This window comes from Eschscholzia californica, unplaced genomic scaffold (genome assembly GCF_041429995.1).
Source record: "Eschscholzia californica isolate CP2 unplaced genomic scaffold, dmEscCali1.0.p SCAF_5, whole genome shotgun sequence".
Lineage (NCBI taxonomy): Eukaryota > Viridiplantae > Streptophyta > Magnoliopsida > Ranunculales > Papaveraceae > Eschscholzia > Eschscholzia californica.
Window position 1 is genome coordinate 50,035,142 of NW_028238472.1, and position 26,728 is coordinate 50,061,869.

The 26,728-nt window shown below is 35.3% G+C and overlaps 2 protein-coding genes across 8 annotated transcripts; both read left to right on the forward strand.

Moving 5' to 3' along the window:
* Positions 1-1,351: 1,351 nt before the first annotated feature.
* On the forward strand, positions 1,352-26,500 carry LOC147540185 (chaperone protein dnaJ GFA2, mitochondrial-like). Of its 5 annotated transcripts, none has more exons than XM_086639741.1 (18): positions 1,472-1,603; positions 1,696-1,792; positions 1,877-1,966; positions 19,636-19,721; positions 20,015-20,098; positions 20,199-20,237; positions 21,428-21,553; positions 21,927-21,977; positions 22,165-22,252; positions 22,352-22,416; positions 22,505-22,579; positions 23,137-23,209; positions 24,196-24,287; positions 24,393-24,464; positions 25,154-25,210; positions 25,398-25,446; positions 25,606-25,672; positions 26,145-26,500. In XM_086639741.1, exons 1-18 carry the CDS (start codon positions 1,517-1,519, stop codon positions 26,236-26,238), a joined length of 1,392 nt encoding a protein of 463 aa, XP_086495867.1. In that variant the 5' UTR covers positions 1,472-1,516; the 3' UTR covers positions 26,239-26,500. The 5 variants fall into 5 exon arrangements, with proteins under 5 accessions (XP_086495871.1, XP_086495867.1, XP_086495868.1 ...); XM_086639742.1 differs by lacking the exons at positions 1,472-1,603; positions 1,696-1,792; positions 1,877-1,966 and adding exons at positions 9,611-9,867; positions 9,951-10,047; positions 10,139-10,228; XM_086639743.1 differs by lacking the exons at positions 1,472-1,603; positions 1,696-1,792; positions 1,877-1,966 and adding exons at positions 9,640-9,867; positions 9,951-10,047; positions 19,388-19,471.
* On the forward strand, positions 13,662-16,579 carry LOC147540186 (transcription factor IIIA-like). 3 transcript variants are annotated; one of them, XM_086639749.1, is made up of 8 exons: positions 13,853-13,973; positions 14,184-14,325; positions 14,441-14,575; positions 14,834-15,025; positions 15,141-15,429; positions 15,552-15,793; positions 15,983-16,126; positions 16,215-16,579. In XM_086639749.1, exons 4-8 carry the CDS (start codon positions 14,921-14,923, stop codon positions 16,383-16,385), a joined length of 951 nt encoding a protein of 316 aa, XP_086495875.1. In that variant the 5' UTR covers positions 13,853-13,973; positions 14,184-14,325; positions 14,441-14,575; positions 14,834-14,920; the 3' UTR covers positions 16,386-16,579. The 3 variants fall into 3 exon arrangements, with proteins under 3 accessions (XP_086495872.1, XP_086495875.1, XP_086495874.1); XM_086639746.1 differs by lacking the exon at positions 14,834-15,025 and having other exon boundaries at positions 13,662-13,973; XM_086639748.1 differs by lacking the exons at positions 13,853-13,973; positions 14,834-15,025 and having other exon boundaries at positions 14,190-14,325; positions 14,445-14,575.
* Positions 26,501-26,728: the final 228 nt, after the last annotated feature.

The window sequence follows — 26,728 nt, forward strand, 5'->3', positions numbered from 1 at the left end:
TGACCACTGCATTTAAAGTTGTACAAAGATATACATTCGTACAGTCGCTATTAGCATTAGTGACTTAAACTTGTAAAAAGGACTATTCACTTTTGACACACATATATATATTCTGAGAACTTATTTTTGTTCATCAAAACAAACAAGTTGGTTATGGAAAACGATAACAAACAACATCTTTTTTTATTAGCATTGACAACATAGCAGTAGTAATTTTAAGGCCAGCTTCCTGCGCGATCTTCAAGTGTGTGGAAAATGTGAAAATGGCCTGATTTAATGGGGAATCCCCTTCCACTACGAAGGGGGGGTGATTTCTTTCTCAGGGTTAACCCATTCAACCTACCGGCAGTGGATTTTATGAAAACAAAATTAGTTAGGGTTCAGGAGAAAGGAGGGAGACGAGGGAGAAAAAAAATTGAATAAAATTTTAAAAAATATATTTGTGTGGAAGGTGGGGAGAGGGAAGTACATAGAACAGAATGAGAGAAGTCATCTCCGCATTTCTCACTAACTAAATTCGACGCAGAAAGTTGATCCTAAAATAGGAGGACATACGGGAAATGACCAATAAGCTACTAGTTGAATTCAGATTTATGTACTGCTCAGTAAGTTTTGATTACATATGCTTGGGTTTACCATTTTTTCTCATAAACGTCAAGATTCATAACATTCAAATGGTATGAATACGTAAACATAATGAAGAAACACATGAATTGAAAAAGCCCGATAACTACTATCACCAAAAATATCTTGGACTCTAAAGGTCATATATAAAGACCCTTTAATGTATTCCTTTGGTTTGTCATATAATGGTTAGGTTCAATAGTCATGATTATCCGGTTGAGATAGCACTAAATATATCTAATTTGGGTTATATATTATCCACGACAGACATCCAAAATAATCAAACTAAAAGAGACATGTAGTGAGAAACTCTCAGAAAATAGATGAAAGACTATTAGCTATTTGAATGAACAATCAACACCTCAAAATATCCATAAATTTCTTTTCGAGCGACAGAATAGTTATTTCAGTTAAAGTCAGTTATTTTTGTGGAGAACTAACGAGGTTAGGTTGAGATGGAGTTGGTTTTAGGTTTTACATACACAGGTACGTGGCAAATACGTTTGCAAATATACGTCAAACCTTCACCTCCATAATTCCATCTCCACTTGAATAATCTAAGAAATGTCACGTGATGGGTAGTTCGGGAATGTGAGTCGTTTACGCGACTTAAATTGCCCATAGATGGACTCTAGTTTAATTACCAATTGCAAAAGGGGTAACTTAGAATTACCATCTTTTTTGTTAAAATTTCTTGCAAAAGGGGTAACTTGGAAGAAAAGTTACTAACGGCTCAACCAGACCTTCTTCTGTCTCTTTTTCTCTCCCTCTACTTCTTCTCCAGCTTCCTTCAAACATTCTTTTCAGTTTTAGGGTTTTCGTTTGATTACAGTAACACATTCCTTTTGTTTTCTTCTAACTTCCTTTGTTCTTGGATTCAAATTACTCTCCAATGCTTCGCTCTAAAGGTACAAAACTTGCTTACTGGCTTGCTCAAAGGTCTCTAAGCTCCAACTCCATTGGCGCCTCTTCAAATCTCGTAAGTTTTCTTCTCATTCCCTTATCAATCTCTCTTCATCTCCCATAACATCATCTTAATCTCTGTAATCTATTTGTTTTTTTGTAAAACAGTTGAATGATTCGTCTCGGCGAGTGTCTCAGAGGGGATTCGTTTCTGGAACTTGGAATTCAAATGCTAGAAATTTTCGATATTTGAATTCAGAAACTAGTATGTTTTTATGTGTATTGGATTAATCTTAAGTTCTTGTTCATAAAAAAAAAATTGATTTTTGATTTGAGTGGGGTTTTACAGCAAAATTTAGCAATGGTGGTGGGAAGTTATTCAATGGAGTTTTATATAGTAGTAATTTGGGTGCAACAACAAGAAGAATTCATGGAACTGGTAAAGCAAAATCCTTTTATTTGCATTCATATGATTAGCGAATTTAGGGTTTATATGTTAGTTAGGTTTTTATGTGGCAATGAAATCGTTTGATTGTGTAAAGATTTTTCACTTTGTTTTTGTTAATCAGCTTCAATGACATCAAGAAACTATTATGATAAACTTGGTGTTCCGAAGAATTCAAGTCAATGTGAAATTCACAAAGCTTATTATGTAGTAAGTCATCACTTTCGGGGCAATGTACTCTGAGTGTTATAGTTGTATTATCATTCAACTCTAATGAGCAAACTCATTGTTGTTGTTGTTGTGGTAATTAACATTTTCAATCATTAAATTGGTATCATTTGTATGGTTTTCGCAGCTTGAGAATAAGCTTCATCTAGATACATATAAAGGTGATGCTAATGCAGTGAAAAAGTTTCAAGAGGTTCAAAAAGCCTATGAGGTATAGTATTTTGTATGTTTTCATAAATCAATAGTTATCATCTTCTCGCACGTTTCCACTATATTAACTTTCTTTTGAATTGTTCACAGGTTTTGAAGGATGAGGAAAAGCGAACACTTTATGACAAGGTGTGTGGATATACCGTTTAAACAATACATTTGTTACTTTGATTATCTAATGCATTTGTATCTGCCTCTTAGTAACTTAGTATCTAATGCACCGTTTATTTAAATAGTTAGAATTAGTGGTTGTACGGTTGTACCTGGTTGACCGACTAGCCTCCAAATAAGGAATCAACTATATTGATTACATTTTATTCTATCTAGTTGCTTATTAAATAATTTAGTAAGCCTTTTACATGATGTTGGTTATCAAATAACGATTAGAATGTAATTCTAATAGGTTCTCTTGTTTGTAATGTTCAAACTTTTGTTTTCTGTTCAGTAATTTAGTAAAAGCCTGTTTCATGATGTTGGTTAATAAATAATGATTAGAATGTAATTCTAGTACTCATTTCAAAATGACCAAACAAGCAATACTATGCTTGCTTGAGTTTTTAGTTCATTATTTGCTTAAACTGGTCTAATGTGGAATTACATGGTTATATTTCAAGACTCATATTTGTTAGCAGTTATAACTAACTGGGATCTTCATTTGCAATTTTTCGCTTATGTTATTATCTTGAACAGTACTTGAAAGAATTCTCCAGGCGAAGAGGATTTGGAGGCCAAGATGTCAAGGACTGTGAGGTCTCTTTCACTATCTCAATCGATCCCTGTGTCTTCGTATGCGTGGGTGTGTTTACATGTCTTGAGATGATGTTGTGGTGGATTGGGAGGCATGGATGATGTGAGGAGTCTGTTTTTCACATTGTTCTCTTCCTCTTGTCTCTTTTTTTTTCGTTTTTTCTTTCCTTGTATAGCTCATTTTCGTCTTAATATATTCATTCAAATTTTCAAAAAATAAATGTGCATATATGAGCAGAGCGGTTTGAAGTATTTGAATGCAGTAATTTGTGAAGAATTTTTGTAACATTCCATGTTTCACGGTTAAATATATAGAAGACTAAGGTTGGTGGCCAATACGTGGACAACCGTTTTTCTTATATGGACAACTATCTTATGTGGAGTCAACAACCCTTGGTTGGAGTGGTAAGAGGTACAATCTTCCACCCTAGAGGTCAAGGGTTCGAGACACGCTGAACAATTCAAAAAAAAAAACTATCTTATGTGGACAACCAAAATAATTAATTTTTTTATATGGACACCAGTTTCTAAGGGGACAACTCTCTATTATTTTAGCTCAAGTCCTCTTAGAATTAGATGTATTATTTTAACACCTCCTTTTTTTCTCATAAACCCTAAGTAAGTTTGGCCTTTCTCTACTACTTCATCTTCATCATCAACCCAAAATTCTAGAGAGATAATTTTTTTGGAGAAGATTATGACGTCAAACAAAGGAAAGGGAATTGTTGAAGGATATTCCTAACCAGAATGATTAGATCTAAAACCCCTAAACCCCGTTAAACTTTTAAAACCTAGAAATCAAAAATTTCAAAACCCTAGATCTTTTTTACAAAGTAGAGTTGCTCGTGCTTCGTGGAAAATCGACAAAACACGAGAGATCTTAATTTCTATGTTTTTGTAAAAAAAAAAAAAAAAAAAAAAAACTGACTTTCCAATTTCATAGATTTCCTACGAAAATTTGGCAAAACAGAAGGAAACTTGCCACGAAGATCTAGCATATTTTCGTAGATTTCCCACGAAATTCTGGGAATTTCTTCTTCACTTCGATTTTTTGGCTTGAAATAGTTTTGTATTCTTTCACAACCTATCAATGTAGGGTTTGATTAAAACTCATCTAGGGTTTGATAAAAAACAAAGGGAAGTAGTAGAAACTATAGTTCACTAAAAAACAAAGAGAAGTGATAGAAACTATAGTTTACTAAAGAATAAGGGAAGTGGAGATTGATGAGTTTTATCTTCTTCATTCATCTAGGGTTTGATAAAAAAACAAAAGGAAGTGGTAAAAACTATAGTTTACTTTTAGTAGCAGTACAAGAATAAGAATAAGACTAAGAAGAAGGGAGAAGAAGAAGATGATGAAGAAGATGATGAAGAAGACAACTTAGGTTTTCAATTTTGAACTATTATTTTGTTAATGGTCCACAAGTTAGTAACTGTTAGTATTTAAGACTTTATGAAGTTGTCCCCTTATTAAATCAAAGTCAACTAAGTCAAGCATAATTGACTCGCACCGAACCCGAAAATAGTTGTCCATATAAAAAAAACAGTTGTCCATATAAAAAAAACAGTTGTCCACGTATTGGCCACCCTAAGGTTAGACGAAGGACCATATACTTTTTTCGTGGTTGGTTTTGGGAGGAAGAAGAAAGTCACATTAGGGGTTAAATGGTAACTAAGGGAGATTGAATTAATTGAGAATAATTATAGAGGGACTTGTTTATGAAGTAAATGTAATTGGAGGACTTGAAAAGAATTAAAATACATGGGCACTTAAGTAAGCAACATGTGGCAACCTCACTTTCTCATCTCATTTCGACCGGCAGAGGGAATAAAATTGGAAGGCTAGGGTTTTAGAAGTCTGTTCTTTCCGTCTTAATTAGTTTGCGCTCGGTGGCCGGAATTCAATGAAATTTCTTTCAGGTAATTCTATTCGATTTGTTCTACATATATAGCAGTTTAGAATTTTCTATTTCGTCCCAGTTTAGTGGTTTTATGATAGTTATTTCGTATACTATATAGTTGGGTCAGATTTTCATTTAGGTAAGTAATTTGGAGTTATTTAGACGGTTATTATTCAATTTCTTCGAATGATATATGTTCAGAAACATGTTTACGATATTATGGACTGTTTCGGGGTATTTATATATAGATGGGGCTGCCAAATTATTTTACTGCTCGAATTTCATATTTGGACTAGTTTTGGGAATAAATTGGAATAAAGATGGTTACCCGAATTTTGTCATATTTCATACAAATGGACAATTCCAGTTACAGATTTATATTGTGGGGTTCATTATATGATTTGTCAGCTTATGAAGACTCTGAAATGAAAAATAGCGTTTATGGGAAGTCGATTGGTTGGTTAGTATGCAATTCAGGTATTCAGTGGACATTGTTATGGAGTTAGAGAACGATCAAAATTCCGTTATATTTGATGTCTTCCTGCTTTACGAATTTGATTTTATATTTTAAGTTTTCATTGTTTTCTTTTATCTATTGTTTTTGTTGTACGAGAGTTCTTACCGAAGAACCTCGAGGATTCTTACCGAAGAACCTAATGTTTATATTGGTTGTTTGCGATTTTGATTGAGGGGGGAGCCGCAGCATATCGTTGACGATCATGTTACGGTTTCGACAGAGTTTAAGTACCGCCAGGTAGAGGTTCTGAATCCTTTATCTATCATGATTTTATAGATTATGAAATATGTTAGGGTTTATAGTTATATATATGCGTCATTATAACAAGAGTTTAGGTAGCATGAAATTCGATTTTAAGTGATGAACTGAAATGTGCTTAAATGATTTTACTGCGATATAAGAAAGGATTTCAAACCATTTTTAACGATTGTGAACTACTTGGGGTTTTCTTGTATGTACCCGACTTCGGATTATGTCAACCTACGGGCACGTAGCTATTGAGGTTAGGATGACATATAGACATGGGTGTAACCCGTGTGAGACCGGTGAGGTGGTGCGGACTAGTCATGAAACCCGTGGGTGTTGAGTGCTCCACTCGCTCGCCATTGGTTCTCGTGTCTCCAGCTCGAGGCTCAGGGTCGTACACCCTGACCGCTAGCTTGGGAGGTGACATTGATTGGGATTCCTCTGCTTGGTGTGCGATATGACTATTGGTTGTTCCATTTTCGTGTTGATAAGATAATGAATTGAATGAGAATATGGGTTTTGTAATATGAATGAAACTGATTTTGAAAGATCGCATTAGATGCATGACAGAGTACCGAAGAGAATAAGGTTCAGGTCCTTCCATGGGTATTGGGGGACGGCTCTCTTATTCGAACTCGATGATAAAAAACGTATTTAGGTACTTAAGGTATATATGTATCATGAGGTAAACTCTTCAATGATTGTAGAGCCCCTTGGTGTGAGAGAGACTTACCGGCTAGGGGTAAGTCTCTTTCTCAAGGAGATCTCGAGGAGATGTTAATGCATTAGCTAGTGCCGTTATGGGACGGTACTATCTAATGCACTTTAGATTTTTCTGAGGTACTCTATCTTAATTGGGAGCGCACCATGGGCGGACAACTAATCACTGTTATTTTTTGTTAGATTAAGGAAATCGATTTTGTATATAGTATATATAGTAACTGATTTGATAAATCGTTTTACATTATGTTTAGACCTTATTAAATGAACTTTTGAAAACGTGATGGGGTTTGGATTGGTCTTCTACCAGAATAACTCGTGTCGGTGAGTATTATGGCCCCCTACCAGTTGTTAGTGTGCAGGTGCTTTGTCGTAGCCTCGAGACGGAGTGCATATTCCGGTTGGTGATCTTGTCTAACGAGGCTAGTAGTGTTACTTCATTTTCTTTGGTGTTCGTTTATTGGCTTTATCGTTATTTAAAAGTTATCTAGTTATTTCAGTAACCAAACTCGAATATGTATATACATAACACTTAAAGTTGTTTATAAGTTGTATCGGTGTTTAAGAGGCTTTTGTAGTTTTTTTTATTAAACTATAATTTCATTCATAACAAAGATAAAAATTCTGGACATTACATGGTTGAGAAATTAACTCCTCTCTTCAAACAACATAAGAGTTACATAAGTGAAGTACAAAACTTCCAAATGTAAAGTACCTTATGAAGAGAAAGAAGTTGCAAGACATAAACTAAAAGAAAAGACCCTAAAGGTCGTAAAAAGAGAAGAACCTCAAGATACGAATGAAAAGATCCTATAGATCACAAAATATAATCGAACTAAAACATAAGAAGAAATTATAAACCAAAACAGAGAAGTGGAAATCGTGTGAGTATAGATTGATGATGGAATAAGATGTTGTTATTCTCATGATTTAATTGATGTTGTTATTCCTCTCTTGATTCTCTGGAAGAACTGATCGCTGATTTTTTTCTGCCATGGCAACCACTCCAATTCTTCCGTCGAAGGGGGTCCCTTCGTTGTCTTTTGTAGTTTTTTTTTTGTGGTTCGGGTTTCGACCCGAAACCGTGTTTGTTTAGTTTCCGCTCTAGTTTATTTTTTTTGTATATGTCAATGTATGGTTTAAAGAGAATATCTTTTGCAAGGAGATGTCCTTCGACCAAGAATGCAGTGCAAGCAAATTGTCGGATAGGACAATTAGTGAAGAAGATCATCAAGTCCAGTTGATTTAGGATCGTAATGTTTAGCTAGAAACCAACTAAGATCGTCGAATTACGAAGTAATTCGCGGCTAACCTCGTTGGATCCTACATCGGGTTACACATAAGAATGGGTACTTGATCGGATGTTATGACTAGTGGGAATGAGATATATAATCATGGGAGAGTCCCATAAACATGTCTCATAGGCCTAAAAGAAGTTTGGGGAAATAGCACAAAAGGCCCGAACGAGGGGTTTTGGGCCGGAAGCAAAAAAGGGGAGGCCATCTTTGAGTAGACAGTTCCACTTAATGGGGAAGATCAGATCTGCCTTTTTGTGCATGGTTTGGACGTCCACAAAGCAAGAGAATCGAGAAATATAAACTAGTTTATATTTTTGACTATTTCCTTAAACCTTATTCAAAAGGGTTTTTATGGAACTTCCAAAGAGTGGGACTCTTATTAGGGTTCTATATAATAGTATGAATACATCATGAATTGAAAATGTGATAGTCCCACATCCCTTGCAAGAGTGTCTGAAGACTGGCCTATAGGTGTACGTTCAAGTTTAGTAAGTGTCGAGGTTTTGGATGAGCTCCTGGAACTTTTGTCAAGAACAAAACAATGTTCCATCACCAAAGATATCTTGAATCCTAAAGGTCATGTAAAGACCCTTAAAGTAATCCTTTGGTATGTCATGTAATATAATGGTTAGTTTTAGTAGATTAGATTATCCTGTTTAAAAAAACACTAAATAATTCTAAGCTGAGTTACATGTTGTCCATGATATACATCCAAAATAATAAAACTAAAAGTGATACGTTGCGAGAAACTCTCACAAAATAGACGAAAGGCTTGATTTCCACAATTATTTATTTGCATGAGCAATTAACGTCTCAAAATATCCTAAGTTTCTTTTCGATCGACACATTGGTTATTTCAGTTAAAGTCAGTTGTTTGTGTGGAGAACTAATGAGGTTAGGTTAAGATGGACTAGGTTTTAGGTTTTACATAAACAGTCTCCAGCAACATTATTTGGACTTGTTTTTGTTAGAAAATAACTAGTGTATTTCTAAGCCTTGGTGTCTTGTGAGCACTGTTCATGACAAAGCTCATGGTTTTGTAGGTGTAGAAACTTTTCATGTTGTAGTTTGAAACTTTAATGGCTCTAGGTGTAGTAAGTTGGAGACTCTTTCTTCTCTGCAACAACTCCTTCAACATTGTCTTCAAGACTTCAACAACACCTCTGTCAGTAAAGTTAGTGATGATTCTATTCCTCTTAATTTCACAGTTACTGGCATTTTGCTTTTTAGGGTTTGGTTGAGCTAGTTTTTTCATCTTCGTAAGAGATAGATGAACCTTCTTAACCTATTTTTCAGTTGATCAAGATGAAATAGTTGTAGTGATTTTGAAAGAAGTAAATCAAAACTATCGAATTAAAATCCATTACTCTTGAAAGGTAGCAAATTTAAAAAAAAATATAAATCAGTATCCTTACACTTCGAAAGGGGGTAAGCTAAAAAAACTAATTCAAAAGACATTACCTCTTGCAACGAGCATCTTCGAAATGGACGATTTGAATTTGCAAATATACGTGAAACCTTCACCTCCATAATTCCATCTCCACGTGAATAATCTAAGAAATGCCTCTGTAACACGCGTGTGATGGGTAGTTCGGGAATGTGAGTCGTTTGCGCGACTTAAATTGCCCATTGATGGACTCTACCTCTCAAAGAGAGGAGGTAAGTTTAATTACCAATTGCAAAAGGGGTAACTTAGAATTACCATCTTTTTTGTTTAAAATTTCTTGCAAAAGGGGTAACTTAAATTGCTCATAGAAGAGAAGTTACCAACGACACAACCAGACCTTACTCTGTCTGACTGTCTCTTTCTCTCTCCCTCTACTTCTTCTCCAGCTTCCTTCAAATTTGCTTCTCAATTTTAGGGTTTTGAATTAGTTACAGTAACACATTCCTTTTGTTTTCTTCTAACTTCCTTTATTCTTGGACTCAAATTACTCTCCAATGCTTCGCTCTAAAGGTACAAAACTTGCTTACTGGCTTGCTCGAAGGTCTCTCAGCTCCAACTCCATTGGCGCCTCTTCAAATCTCGTAAGTTTTCTTCTCATTCCCTTATCAATCTCTCTTCATCTCCCATAACATCATCTTAATCTATTTGTTTTTTTGTAAAACAGTTGAATGATTCGTCTCGGCGAGTGTCTCAGAGGGGATTCGTTTCTGGAACTTGGAATTCAAATGCTAGAAATTTTCGATATTTGAATTCAGAAACTAGTATGTTTTTATGAGTATTCGATTAATCTTTAAGTTCTTGTTCATAAAAAAGAAAAAATTGATTTTTGATTTCACTGGTGGGGTTTTACAGCAAAATTTGGCAATGGTGGTGGGAAGTTATTCAATAGAGTTTTATATAGTAGTAATTTGGGTACAACAACAAGAAGAATTCATGGAACTGGTAAAGCAAAATCCTTTTATTTGCATTCATATGATTAGCGAATTTAGGGTTTATATGTTAGTTAGGTTTTTATGTGGCAATGAAATCTTTTGATAGTTCAAAGATTACTCACTATTTTGCTTTTTGTTAATCAGCTTCAATGTCATCAAAAGACTATTATGATACACTTGGTGTTCCGAAGAATTCAAGTCAATGTGAAATCCACAAAGCTTATTATGCAGTAAGTTATATTGTGTGAACTCGCAATTAGACAATATAGATGCGTATCAGGCGTAGATTATTGTGTAAATAGTCCCACATGGGAGAAGGGTGGTCTAGTAACCAAGTATATAATGTGTAGGTCATCTCAACTCATTGCAAAATTAATATTAAGTTGGATGACCACAAACTTAATAATTATCACTTTCGGGGCAATGTACCATTAGTGTTATAGTAGTATTATCATTCAACTCTAATGAGCAAACTCATTGTTGTTGTTGTTGTTGTTGTTGTGGTAATTAACATTTTCTATCATTAAATTGGTATCATTTGTATGGTTTTCGCAGCGTGAGATAAAGCTTCATCAAGATACAATCAAAGGTGATGCTAATGCAGTGAAAAAGTTTCAAGAGGTTCAAAAAGCCTATGAGGTATATTTTGTATGTTTTGCAAAACAATGGTTATCATCTTCTCGCACTTTTTTACAATATTTAACTTTCTTTTGAATTGTTCACAGGTTTTGAAGGATGAGGAAAAGCGGTCACTTTATGACAAGGTGTGTGGCTATGCTCCTTTCTCTAGCTCTACCCCTCTTTCGCACCCCTCTCTCTTTTCTCTATGCTTCACTTTCATAATTTAATCAAATATTTTGTTCGACTCCATTAGTATGGTAGTTTATGCTATAAGGACATATAATTGTATGTATCATTTATTGCTAATGTATATTACGAATATTTATATGCCGTACTGGTTTGTAATAGGTTCTCTAGTAGTTAGACTTAGTGCTTGTACCTGGTTGACCGACTAGCCTCCAAATAAGAGATCAACTATAAAAACGGTACATGTTGATTCCATTTTATTCTATTTAGTTGCTTATCAAATAAATTAGTAAGCCTTTTTCATGATGTTGGTTATTATATAACGATTAGAATGTAATTCTAGTACGCAGTTCACACTGAGCAGACAAGCAATACTATGCTTGCTTGAGTTCGTTAGTTCATTATTTGCTTAAACTTGTCTAATGTGGAAATTACATGGTTATATTTCAAGACTCGTATTTGTTAGCACTTATAACTAACTGGGATCTTCATTTGCAATTTTTCGCTTATGTTATTACCTTGAACAGTTCTTGAAAGACTTCTCCCGGAAAAGAGGATTTGGAGGCCAAGGTGTCAAGGTCTCAGATGTCTCTTACAGTATCTCACTCGATCTCGGTTTGTTCATATGCGTGGGTGTGTTTGTATATGAATATATGAGCTGAACAGTTTGAAGTGTTTGAATGCAGTAATTTGTGAAGTATTTCATTATGTGTATATTACATTGGATACGTATTGCTCAGTATGTTCGCCATTTTTTTTTCATAGATGTCAAGATTAATTACATTGAAATGGTATGAGTACATCATGAAGAAACACATGAATTGAAAATGTGATAGTCCCACATCGCTCGCGAGAGTGTTTGGAGACTGAGCTATAGGTGTACGCTCAAGTTTAATAAGTGTCGAGGCCTTTTGGATGGACTAAGATATCTTGGCCCTTGAAGGCCTTATAAAGACCCTTGAGGTAATCCTTTGGAATGTCATGTAATATAATGGTTAGTTTCAATAGTTAAAATTATCCTGTTTGGAAAGCACTAAATAATTCTAAGTAGGGTTACATGTTATCCATGATAGACATCTAAAATAGTAAAACTAAAAGAGATACGTTCTGAAAAACTCTCGGGAAATAGATGAAAGACTTGATCTCCACAAACCACAATTAGTCTTTTCGATCGACATAATTGTTATTTCGGTTAAAAAGTCAGTTGTTTTTGTGGAGAATTAATGAGGTTAGTTTGAGATGGACTAGGTTTTAGGTTTTACATACAGACTCCAAAAACGTTTGTACTTGTTTTTGTTAGAAAATAAGTAGTCTATTACTAAGCCTGGGTGTATTCTGAGAATTGTCCATGACAAAGCTTGTATCATGGTTTTATACGTATCGAAACTTTTCATGTTATAGTTTGAAACTTTAATTGCTCTAAGTATAGTAAGTCAATTGGAACCGCGGGATATTATCTATTCCCCATATTAGAATAGGAGTATTCATATGTCGTAGTTTGGAGGTGTCTTCTCGGAGGAATTAAAGGTGGAAATTCTGCAGATAAATTGTTACGCTGTAGTGTTTTAATGAAAAATGGTACATATAAATTGCAAATGAATGATAACAAAGAACATTGGGATGATTGATGCAACTATCTGAAGTTGGTCGTGTACTTGATGAAGTTGTACTAACCGTTGATGTTTTTGTTGTTCGCGACAATTATATATGTCTTGGTTAAGAGTTGCAAGCTCCTTTCGTGTAGCTTCTTTTTGTTGAAGTAGTTGTAGGATTATCCTACGGCAACCTCCTACCGGATCTTGTTCCCGGACTTTAGCGACAAGATGTCGGTGATAAGGATTTTAGCTCTTTAGAGCTTTTTCTCTAATAGGGAAGTATTCAAGCAAAATACAATCTTGGGAGCATTTTCTCTTTTGATACTTGCAAGCACAACAAGGAGATGGCAAACCTATTCACATACATTATGATTTCAAATGAAAAAAAAAACTAAAAGAATAGGAGAAAGATGGATTGAGAAGATTGTAAGACTAAGAAGAGGCCTATGGAATGTATAGGTCATTTTGATAGGTAAGCAGGAGAGAAGGATATAGAAGATCTAAAGGAGGGATGACAATTAATTGACAAAAATATTAAAATGATATTTAGATGGAACTCTATAAAATAAGTTATTTTTGCATGATTATACCGTTAGTAAAAAGTAAAAGAACATGCCATTTTGATGTTGAGATCGATGGATTGCATCTAGCATAAGTAAATTAAAGTTTCGAAAAAATATATTTCACTTTCGACATGCGTCTATTGCAGAATTCATGTTTTCGTTCATGTTTGTTCTTAACAAACAATTTTTTTCTTTTTTTTTTTGGAAATATAACTTCATTAATTGGGCCAAACAGCTAATGATAACGTACAAAGAATTTAAACAGACTAAACTTTCAACTCCAAACAAATGAGGGAGTGAAAGAGAATTACAAGAAGACAGTCCGGTGGCAGTTTTGTATTTGTTTATCAAAAGTGGGGTCCACCACCCTTTGGCGTAACAGTTGGAGACCCCTCTTAAGACCATGACGTCGTGGGATCGAGTCTCTTGGAAGCAGTTGCCATCAAGATTTATCCTATGTAATAATTTGTCGGACTTTAGGCCTCTTCGTTGTTGGCCTTTAGACCTTATTTATTCTCAGTTTAAATTAGGCGGTTATCGTGCTCATTACATCCCCATGATGTATCAATGTCTTGTAACGCGACTAGCGTAGTTCGTATTCTCATAAAAAACAAAAGGGGGAGCTAGTTTAGTATTTTATATTCATTGTCTAATTCTTTCTTAGGGCTTAGAGTTGCAGGAGTTGTTTGAAGATATTAGGGAACAGCCGAAGGTCAGACTTAATCGTGGGGCGAAATCTCCATTGTTAATGCTTCAAGAACCAATCTTTGCTATTCAAATACAATTGAAGGTTAGTGTTTTGGCTAAAATTAAAACCCTAGTTTTTTCTTGCATATCTCAACTATATCTTGGGTTGCTGATTTCAAGTTCAAATTCCAAAAATTGGGGGTTTAGGTATTCAAATTCATGTAGTAGTTTTGGTCAATTTAGTACTTGTGCACATCAAGTGTTTGATAATATGTCAAATAGACATCTACTAAGCATACCTAATTTTTTGAAGATTGGAAGAAGAGAAGATGGAAGAAGAGAAGAAGGAAAGTAAGCCAATTGTTAGAGACATCAGACGCTATTACTGTGAATTCTGTGGTATTTGCAGATCTAAGAAATCTCTCATCGCCTCTCATGTCCTCTCCCACCACAAGGTTGTTTTCTCTCTTCTCTCTTTTATATATGCTAATTCATAGATTTGGGTTGTACAACAGAATCAACTAGGGTTTTGTTGAGCTCATTACTTTGTTAATTGCGTGTACGTTATAGGAAGAAATGGAAGAAAAAAGAGTCAATGATAATGAGGAAAAAGATGAATCAAACTCAAACACATGTGAAGAGTGTGGTGCTAATTTCAGAAAACCAGCTTATTTGAAGCAACATATGCAAAGTCACTCTCTTGAGGTACCCTTTCTCTTATTATAAATAGATATGACCTAATTCGGATCTCACCCTTTTCAGTTTTCACTTTCATCATCTAATCTAATTCTTACTTTTCGTTTATTTATCTGAGTTATGAATAGTGTTTTAAAATCTTATACATAAAATGTTTATAACTTGTTCGATATTTCTTGTTTACTTCATCCTGATATATGCCCGTAAAACAGATTGTTTGAGTACTTTTCAGTATTCAATGTTGTTAATAGGTAGATAATGTTGCAGGCTTTAGGGTTTATATGGTCAAATTATCTTCTGAAATTTCGATGATGTATGGCGTGAAGCATTGGATCCCATATAAAGAACTCCAAAATGCGAAAGAGGTGGAATTCTATCTTGAATGGACTAGTAACAGGTTGGGGGACCTCCTGTGAAGCTCCTTCAAGCGAACCTCAATCACACGCTTGCTTAATCTCTGTGAGGTTTGGGGATTTATTTCGCAATTGATTATCATTCTTAATCTAAATTTTGATTAAACACCCACACACTTAAGGTTTAAATCCATAACGAAAATAAGTTTGACTTGTTACAGAGGCCATTTTTGTGCCCGATTGATGATTGTAACGCAAGCTATAGGAGGAAAGATCATTTGACCCGCCACTTACTTCAGCATCAAGGGAAACTCTTTTCGTGCCCTTTTGAAAACTGTAACCGCAGATTTGCTTACAAAGCTAACGTGAAGCGTCATGTGGAGGAGCTTCACGAAGATGAAGAATCTTCTTATGACGGTAATGATGACAAGAAACATGTTTGCCAAGAAGATGGGTGTGGAAAGGCTTTCAAGTTTGCCTCAAGACTGAGAAAGCATGAAGAATCTCATGGTAAATTTCTAACATTGGCATTGTTCGGAACTTTTCTGATTCTAACTGCAAAATATGGTGATAAATTAGAAGTATTAGTAGTCATGCACTCATGCTTTGCTAATTGTTGATACAAACTACAGTTAAACTGGACTCGATCGAGGCAGTCTGCTGTGAACCTGACTGCATGAAAACTTTCACGGATGCTGAATGCCTTAAATCCCATGTGCAATCTTGCCACCAGCATGTTTTGTGCACCATATGTGGTACTAAGCAGTTGAAGAAAAATTTCAAAAGGCATATGAGTATGCATGAAAATGCAGGTCCTTCTGATACTGAGAAGATAAAATGTAGTTTTGATGGCTGCCTGTGCACATTTTCAACAGTAAGATTCTAACTGCTTTCCTGATAAGTTCATATATTATGCATTTGGGGTTTCTTGGAAGATTGATGCTGACAGTAGTGAAACAAAATGCATGACAATTTGGTTAAGTATTGGGTTTCAACATTCCTTGGCCCTTGAGGAGTGTTAGTAAGTCGTCAATGCCTTATCTGTTTGTTTCTCGACATGCAGAAGTCAAATCTCATTCAGCACATGAAGTCTGTTCACCTTGAGCTTCGACCATTTGCCTGTCGAATTTCTGGATGCGATAAAAGATTTCCTTTCAAGCATGTGAGGGACAATCATGAGAAATCGGGGTGTCATGTTTATACTCATGTAAGTAATTTGGTTCTTGTTCTTCCTTCAAATTTCATCTTCTTGGAGGGACCCTTTGTAACATATGGTTTTTATCATGAATCTACAGGGTGATTTTGAAGAAGCAGATGAATTGTTCCGTTCAAGACCAAGGGGTGGGAGGAAAAGAACTTGCCCAACCGTGGAAACTCTACTCAAGAAGAGAATCACTCCGCCTGGTCAGACTGATCCACTTACTGGATCGGAGTACCTTGCTTGGTTACTTTCTTCGGATGACTAATGGAATGCTTGAGAAACGATTTTCTATATGTAGACATAGAGTAAATCGAGTTGAGTAATATCGTACAAAGTAGTTCACATCGACCTATCGATTTAGTATTACGCACCTGTTGTAGTAGTTTTAGTTGTCGATGTTTTTCTTTCTTGCGACAACTACATAGTTCTTGGTTGATTATTGCAAGCTCCTTTTCTGTATCTTGTGTTTGTTGAATTATTTCTAGAGCAGCCTACAACTGGATATGCCTCCCTAGCATTAACTTCGGCCATTATAGTCTCAACGACACAGCGTTGCTGATCAGGATTTGTAGCCATTAGGAGCTTCTTAAGATTACGTACTGGATAAAGCTTTATAACTTTTATAAAATCTTCCCACCTACTAGAAGGACTGCATGTGACTTTTAGATCTGTCGCTGACTGAGCTGGTTTATTATAATAGATTTCATGTAAGGTGTAAGCAAATGGACAGCGGAGAATCCACGTAAGAACAATTTGTTGTTAAACATTTTGACGATGAAGACGATATTCATGATGATGATGGGGAAGGATCAGAATCATCACCACAAGAAAAACACACTATTGGTTTCAAATATCTAATGAATGGGGGAAGCTACCACCAAATTTGATGGGGGGGGGAAACTAGCAGGGGTGGCCCTGGGCCAAAGCGAACAAAGCGTCGCTTCGGGTCACTGGTTTTTAGGGGCCACCAAGACATTAATTTCTTTAAGATATATATATAAGAAGCCAACTCTTTAAGAAAATTATAAGGGCCTCATTTAACAAATGTTAAGTAAAAAAGGACAACAAATTTGATGATCTTTAAATGAATGGTAGGTCCAATAGTTTGTTTGACTTATGGGAAAGTAGAGTAGAAAGTGTAAAGGCAATTAGGTTTCAAGCTCCACAACTGCGAGAAGCTTTAGAAGAACTAGTGGAGACAAGTGATGATTCAAAAACAATTCATGATGCCGAAAATATATTAAAACAAGACTTTGAAAATTTTGAATTCCTTTTGAGCATGGTTATTTGGCATATTGTATTGTTTGCGGTAAACTCTGTTAGCAAAACACTACAAACTGGAGATATAGATATTGATGTTGCATTAGTGAAATTGAATTAATTATTCGTTATCTTGAAGATTATAGAGAAGTGGGATTTGTAGAAGGCATGGTTGAAGCTAAAGAGATTGCCATTAAAATGGGAGTTGAAGCAACATTTTGGGAAAAACGTATTATTCAAAGAAAGAAACAGTTTGACGAGAATGCCTGTCAAGATCCATCAATGTCACCTGAAGAAGCATTTAGAGTTAATTATTTCATATACATATTAGATCAGACTCTTTCTTCATTTAAGAACAGATTCGAACAATTTCAGAAGTACAAAGAAATATTTGATTTTCTGTTTGAGTTAAAAAAAGTCAAACTCTCAAGATGATGGTGATTTGAGAGATTCATGTGTTCGCCTTGAAACCTTTCTCAAGTATAATGAGTCATATGACATGGACGGACTAGAATTATTTTTCTAAACTGAAAGTATGGAAGCGCCTTTTACCAAATGAGATCAAATGACTAATTAAAGTGCTAGATTTTTTGAAAGATATGAAAGGTTGTTACCCGAACACATGGGTTTCTTATAGAATTATGTTAACGATATTGCCTCCGCAAAAACAAGTTTTTCTAAGTTGAAGTTGATTAAGTCTTATAATCGATCTACTATGTCGCAAGAAAGGTTAAACATTTTAGCTATATTATCTATTGAGAAGGATATGGCTGACAATCTTAATTATTCGACGATTATTAGTGACTTTGCATCGAAACTTTAAGAAGAACAAAATTCCAGTGATTGTAATTATCAAAAAAACTATTTTGTTATATAAATATGATGAAAATATTTTGCGGTACTTACGGTTTTCATGTAGTACATTTATACTTTTTACAATTTGATAGAAAGGGCCACATTTTCATACCTCGCTTCGGGCCACCAAAAAGTCAGGGTCGCCCCTAGGGGAAAGATCAGTGAAATTTGATGGAGATCTTAGCGATGAAGACGATACTTTGAATTTGAAGAATATGGTGATGAAGATTTTGATGATGATGATGATGATGATCCTAATAATACCATTAATAAAAATATGAATTCCGAGTCTGTCATGGGCCTCATGGGTGGTAATGGTGGTCAAAGAGGAGGATCACATGTAATGGGGTGAAGATGAAGAAGGTAAAGTAAAGTGAGAGTGAAATAGGTCCAAATTTGGGGTAGATTTGATCTCGGAAATGTTAACTGACAGTTGATTACAACATAAAAGGGGAAAGTGAGGATAAAAATGTTAACTTTACCGGGTTATGAACAAAAAAGAAGAAAAAGTGGGCTATATGTGCATTTTCAGTAAACTAGGGGGTCAGATAGGAATACTGTCATAAAATAAGGGGCCATTTGGTAACTTGAAGTATCCCTCTTTTCGTTAACATTTTATTTATTCGTCAGACGCTTCGAGAAGCAGAAGTACCAACGAGACCTTTTTCCCTCTCTCTATCTCTCTATACTTCTCCAGCTTCCTTCAAACATTCTTCTCAATTTTAGGGTTTTCGATTAGTTACAGTAACACATTTCCTTTGTGATCTTCTAACTTCCCTTGTTCTTGGATTCAAATTACTCTCCAATGGTTCGCTCTAACGGTATAAAACTTGCTTACTGGCTTGCCCAAAGGTCTCTAAGCTCCAACTCCATTGGCGCCTCTTCATATCTCGTAAGTTCCCTTCTCATTCGTTCTCCCCCTCTTTCAATCCCATAACTTCTTCTTAATCTTTGCAATTTATTTGTTTTGTAAAACAGTTGAATGATTCGTCGCGGCGAGGGTCTCAGAGGGGATTCGTTTCTGGAACTTGGAATTCAAATAGAATTTTTCGATATCTGAATTCAGAAACTAGTATGTTTTTATGGGTATAGGATTAATCTTAAGTTTTTGTTCATAAAAATTGAATTTTTCGTATCACTGGGGTTTTACAGCAAAATTTAGCAATGGTGGTGAGTTATTCAATGGAGTTTTATGTAGTAATTTGGGTGCAACGACGAGAAGATTTCACGGAACAGGTAAAGCAAAGGGTTTTTATTTGCATTGACTTAATTAGCCAATTAGGGTTTATATATTAGTTAGGTTTGTATGTGGCAATGAAATCTTTTTATAGTTTAAAGATTTTCCGCTTCTATGTTTGTTTTATTTTCTAATTTTTCTTTTTTGGCTTTTTGTTAATTAGCTTCAATGTCATCAAGAGATTATTATGATACACTTGGTGTTCGGAAGAATTCAAGTCAATCTGAAATCAAGAAAGCTTATTATGCAGTAAGTTATTCCCCTTTGCCGCTATATTGTGGAGAGAAACTAGCCCCTTTCTCTCTCTAGGTGTACTTGTAAATGAAAGATGTGTCGTATATTGGTACTTACTGAAGAAGTTTATATTATGCGAACTAGTAATTAGACAATATAGATGTGTATCAGGTGTAGATTACCATTTTCAAGTCAATGTACCATGAGTGCCATTGTAGTATTATTCAACTCCATCAAGCAAACTCATTGGTGTTGTGGTTATTAACATTTTCAATCATTAAACTGGTATATTTGTATGGTTTTCGCAGCTTGCAAAAAAGCTTCATCCAGATACAAATAAAGGTGATGCTGATGCAGAAAAAAAGTTTCAAGAGGTCCAAAAAGCTTATGAGGTATGTCTTCAGTCTTCCATGTTATGGTTCTTAAAAATGTTAACTTTGCCGCCCTTTTCCACTATATTAAGTTATTAACTTTCTCATGTGTTCTTCACAGGTTTTGAAGGATGAGGAAAAGCGGTCACTTTATGACCAGGTGTGTGCATTTCTTCCTCTCTCTAGCTCTATACACCCTCCACTCCCCCCCCCCCCCCCCCCCCCCCTTTCTCTCCCATTCTTTTCTCTACATCATATACCATTAAACAATACAATCTGGTCACTTTGATTATCTAATGCATATAATTTCGTTGTATTCGCCATTTGTATCTGCTCCTTATCAACTAAGTACCTCCTAGACATTATCTAAATATGTACACTCCATTTATCCTTTATACATGGTTAACTGAAGCTAGGATTCTGTCGTTCTAGATCCAATTTGAAAGCCTAACCGTATCCAATATTCCAATAGTTATAACAACTACCAATTAGCATTCAGGCATATTGATATTGGACCTCGAATATGCTATTTCTCTTCCATGGTTCATTTTATCATTATATCCACCCTTCCGGTGTTATTATACAAGCACAGCAAATGCAACTTATAAAGTATGTTTATATAATTTTCATATTATTAACTTCTAGCACTTTGAATTTTTGCAACACTCATCTGTTGGAATTTACCCTATGTTGTTAAAGTTTTGACTTTTTTTGACAAAATTCCCTACTATTAGCAACTCCTCTCTTCCTCCTTGTCTAGTTGTACTCAACATCCTAGGTTCTGAAGTCCATTTAATTCTTGACTAGGTATTTGTCAGGCACAGTTGAGATGTCAAACAAAATCCTTGACTAGATGTTATTGAACTTCATTCTTTTATTCGTTAGAGGTCTCAGTTTGATCAATCATAATTTTTTTATAGTTAAGGAGTATTGGTAAGAAAATTATGATTGTTGTGTTGAGATGATGATCTAGCATATGGACTGGAGTCTTCAGTTTATTGATGTACTAATGCTTCACTTCAATAACTTAATTAAGAATTCTAAACTCGAGTTGTTCTGTTCTGTTATTATGGTAATTTATGCTATAAGAACATATCTATGTATATAGATCTATTGCTAATGTATATTATGAATTTTTAAATGCCCTACAAGTTTCAAGGAGGTCCTCTAGTTGTTAGGCTTAGTGCCTGTACCTGGTTGACTGGCTAGCCTCCAACTAAGGCATTAACTGTAGAAATGTTACATACTGATTTCATTCTATTCTACCTAGTTGCTAATTCTCGTCGCTATTTCTGTCTCTATATACACATTCCATAACCTCTTTTATATAATCTTTGGGGAATGTAAAAGGTTGGTCATGATGCATTTGAACAAGGTGCTGCTGGAGGTGGTCCATCCGGCAGTCCATTCGATGGTGGCTTTGGTCCGTTTGAGGATATCTTTGGTCGTGCTGGTGGAGGCGGTGGCGTGAATGATGTAATACCTTTTTTTCATCTAACCATTTGTGCATTTATGTTTTAAAGATTTTGAAACTTCTTTTATTTGTTATATGCTTTATTTTATTTTATTTGAAAATTACTATATGCTTTATTTTGTCTATATGGTCCTTAAAAAGTTTCTTGCACTCGTTATGCCGTTATTGGCCTGAGTTTATGTGCATGTTATACCTGTTGACTGGATGAAACTCCCTGTGGAAAATTTATATTTCATCTTAATTTAGCCAATGAAATATAATAAATTTATTTATGCTCAAGATAATGATTTTTTACTTTGAAGCAAACTCAAGACTTATACTGCTAGCAGTTATGACTAATTTGCAATTGTTTCGCTTATGTTATATCTTGAATAGTTCTTCAAAGACTTCTTCGGGCAAAGAGGTTTCGGAGGCCAAGACGTCAAGGTCTCTCTCTCTCTCTCTCTCCATATATATTCATGTACATGAGCAAAATCTGAAGTAGGCGGAGATTATATGTGTGTGTGTGTGTGTGTGTGTGTGTGAGCAGAACAGTTTGAAGTATTTGAATGAAAGTAATTTGCGAAGTATTTCATAACCTTGACCTTTTCTTTCATGATATTTTTGTGTGTAGGTTGCCCTTGAACTCTCCTTCATGGAAGCTGTCCAGGGGTGCTCCAAGACCTTGGCATTTCAAACTTCTTTAGCTTGTGAAGCTTGTGGTATGATGTAACCTTCAGCTGGTTCATTTTCTTTTCTAGAAACTTGCTACTTTTTGAAATAAAACCACTTCTTTTTGTTTGCAATGCTTTGTCGTGCAGGTGGTACAGGAGTTCCTCCTGGAACCAGACCTGAAACATGTCAGACCTGTAGGGGTTCTGGAATGGTTAGTTCTGGCTGTTGTTTTGTAACTTTTGAGTTTATTTTATTGTTATTCTTTGGGTGGTAAAATGATCTTTATCTTTTATCTGCAGATATCCATTCAAAAGGGTCCTTTTAGGTTGCAATCCACGTGTACACGTTGTGGTGGAACGGGAAAAACTGTAACGGTATAAAATGCCTGTTCTCTCTAGTTTAAGATAACTTGTTTGTATTTGTCAGCAATGATTTGCTGGGGTCTCTACATTCACACATTCTTGAACACGGCACTTTGTGTGGGGATTGTGGGATAAATAGTTATTCATATTTTAATCTTAAAATTTGAGTTCCAGCAGTTGAGTTTAATGATTAGTTAACTTCAAATAAGGTATAACCTTACACCACTTCCCACTTCCCTCCAATTGTAACCGATTAACTTATTAATTCTACAATTGTAACTGATTTTTGGATACTTGAAATGAATCGTACAATTCTACTGGTGTTGACCCATCTAACTGTAATTGGTTTTACCCCCTTAGGTGGCAATTAGTGTAAGTGATACAAAATGGTAGCTCACTATTTATCGCCACTTCATTGGTTTGAAAACCAAACTTAAAGCCATAACATTAATTGTATCAAGATATCCTTCAGGGTCAAATCAAGGAAAATTTAGTGGTCACAATTGTTTTTTGGGCTATATTTGCTCGATCTTATACTATTTTTTTTTTTTTGTAAAATATGTGAGCAGAGCTTCTGCAAGTCTTGCAAGGGAGATCGTGTTGTTAGAGGAACAAAGACGGTCACCATTGATGTGGTGCCAGGTAAGTTCTTAACTATATATTATGTTTCTTTTTCTAATATGACCTCTTGAACCATTCGTAGGCAACATGGAAAGAGATCAATCATATTCTTTGTTTTCTCTCCCAGCCAGAGATGATCTTTATTTTCATATTTGCTTTATTTGTTCTTGTTGACGTATTTATATGGTTAATATAAAAAGTTGCAGAAGAGTGTACTCTTTTTAAACATAAATTCCAGTTCGAGTTTTATAACTTCAAAGAAGTTTATTTATTCACCAATTGAAAACTTCATAACATAGAAAGAAATGTGTAATCCTCAAGAGATAACTAAAATAACCACTTCGAAGTGTAATGATACTAAATGGGATTTTCTCGAAAGTAGAAGAAACATACTAGAGGACGCAAAGATGCTGGAAGAGAGTATATTTATAATTCTTTATTTATTTTTATTAGGTTCATTTATGATTGCTCTCTACAGTTATGAAGTTTACTGGACTCCGATTGACCTTAAAGAAGGAACACGGGTTGCCTATTATAGAAATACAGCATTTAAAAGTTGCAGTGAAGCCATTGTCTCGACTTTGACCACTTAGTGTTACTCGTGATTGAAGGGCTTACCTAAAACCCTTGTTGATGAGACGTAATTCATAGAGAATCACACCCAATTTGTTATGAAAACCTAGAAGCTGGTTCTTGCAAGTCTTTAAAGAAAAAGGCTCAGAGTCTTTTAGTTAAAAACTTAAAGTTCCTTCTTCTGCCTCCTCTACTATTCCGATAAAAAATTATTGTATTCCTTTGAGGCTTTGACCACATTTCTCCCTGTGGGATGTCAAAACTATAAGCCCCAGACTTCCCTGAAATGTTTCTCACTCCAGTTCCATGATAAAATGGTGTTTTCCATTGGTTTAGTGGGTATGCATGCATATCTGAGTAGCCTCCTGCAAAATTCATTCTTGCTTTGAACATTTGTCTTTATATTTTGTGATTTTGCTGAACTGAATCTTCAGGAGTTGATGATAATGAAACTATAAAAATTCCTAGAAGTGGGGGCGCAGATCCCGACGGCAATCAACCTGGTGATCTTTATATTACCGTAAAGGTGACAGCTCTAACCTCCTTGTGTCAAAGTATTCCTATTCGACGGCAAGCTGTTAGCTAGGAAGAGTTATCTATGTCCATATATTGATATGAAATAACTCCCCAGGTTCGAGAAGATCCAGTTTTCCGAAGGGAAGGTGCTGATATCCATGTTGATGCAGCTCTGAGTGCTACTCAGGTAATCTGAATTAATCTGACATTGTTTATCATTTGGTTTTCAGTTTTCTGATAATGTATTAAGATATATTTTGTATGGGGACTGGGTAATGCTTCTTCCTTGAGTGAGATTCCTTAGTATTAGCATAAAATTTGCTGGGGCGTTGTACAGCTTATTGGTGTCCAAATGACTTGCATGGTGACCCTTAAGAATACCTTTTCTTGTGACAATCAAAAAAGGTAGCAGATTTGTGAGTGGAAGACCATTTGTATGAGTGTTTTGGATGAGAAATAGTGTTGAATATATGTAATTAAAACAAATGAGCATTATCTGTTATGTCTGCCGTGCCCAAGTTGCTTCTGGTTGAGTTGAATGTGCAATGATTCCGCAGTGGATCCAATTATGTGGAAGCCAAGTGTGAGGGTGCACTGGCACCACCAACTTAGAGGCTGTTCTAGTCATTTATGTGTTTACCATCTCGATTTAGCGGGGCAATCTTCGGTTATTACATCCGTTAAGCTGAGGAGTTAGAAGGCGTACTCAATTTTTGCTCTCATAACTTCATGACTGTAACTGGCATTTTCCCATTTGATATGGCCGAATCAACTTGTAACGGAGCTTCAGCTATAGAAAGTAGCGAACATTTTTTCCGTCTGTTTTTCTCTTACTCCTTTGGATGCAACCGTTGATTGGAAATTGCTTATATGCAGGCAATTTTGGGTGGAACCGTCCAAGTTCCGACTTTGACAGGAGATGTTGTTCTCAAGGTTTGTGCAAATCCTGTCTTCCTCTATATAGTGTTCTTATTTAAGGAAAAATTTGAAGAAAATAAATCGAATTGTATCCACAAGATATAATGCAATTCTGTAGTCAGCATAAGAAGTTCGACTGTTCATTTCTCTGTATAAAATGCTTTTCTCTCCAACTCACTGAACGAGTTAATTCTGTTTACAGGTTAATCCGGGTACTCAACCTGGCCAGAAGGTTGTGCTCAGGAGGAAAGGTAATTTGACTAAATGATTCTTCTTTCTTTCTAATGAATTGTAAGTTATGTGGTTCTTATTAATTGTCATTGAATGTTACAAGCCACAATATACTTGTCATATCTCCATCTCAAGATCTTCCTTCTTTTTTCCTGGACTTCTCATCCAAATCATAACAGGGGTTAAGGCCAGAAACTCGGGATCCTTTGGGGATCAATATGTGCACTTCAACGTCAACATTCCAACGTAAGTTTTTTTTTTCTTGTTCATATAACATGGTTTTACCTTTATGTGTAAGATTAGTTAGTGTGAGATGTTTGTCATTTGATAAAGAATCACAGGGTTCTTCCTGTTAGCAAGTAAACTTGCATAATGACTAAATTTCCATTACGATGGAGCAGTAACACTGTCAAAAATCCACCGTGATGGAGAAGAACATGTAAAAGTGAACAAATAAGTTTTTAAGGGCTTCTATATTGTTCTGAGGAGGCTCTTATGGTGTATACGACTCTCCCTTATGAGTGAGCTGCCTAGGACAGCTGTTTTAGTTAGCTCTAATTCATGTAACTTTTGTTTTCTTCGTTATAGTCTTCTAACTTTTCCTTAATAAGATCCATTTGTTTGCAGTTCCAAAACGAACAATTTCTATAGTGATAGATGTTATATTGCAAAAGTAATCAGCAATTAATTATCTAACACAGACAAATTTTGGTAACAGGAACTTGACACAAAGACAGCGTGAAATAATCGAAGAATTTGCGAAAGACGAACAGCGTGAAGACGACAAGGGTGCAAAGGCACAGTTTGGGTGAAGCTAAATATCCATATCGGGAAATTTCGCAGAAGTTTTGGTTGCTTGTAGGTCTCTCTCTGTCTCTTCCACATCTATCGGTTGGGAAATTCCTATCTTGTTGCTTTCTTTATTTATTCTGGTCAGAGTATAATATATGAAGACTAGAGGAAAATGTTAATGATTATGAATTCCAGAATCATGGGCCAATGTTGTTGTACATATACATACAAATCTCAATTTTAATATTAATTTGAACAGAAGAACGAAGGAATCGTTCCTGCGGCTTTCAACTTTTATTTTTTAGTCGATTATATGGTAATATTTAATATTTTTGTCCTTTTTAGTTGAAAATCAGCAATAGCAAACTCTGGTGGGCAATCAAAAAAGTTGGTTAAGTGAATGTATAACTACAAAAAAAGTGGGTTCATCCAAATAAATCTTTCTTGCACAAATGAAACAACAATCAGGTGAGACAAATCCCTACTTGAGAAAGTTTGATTAGTATCTGA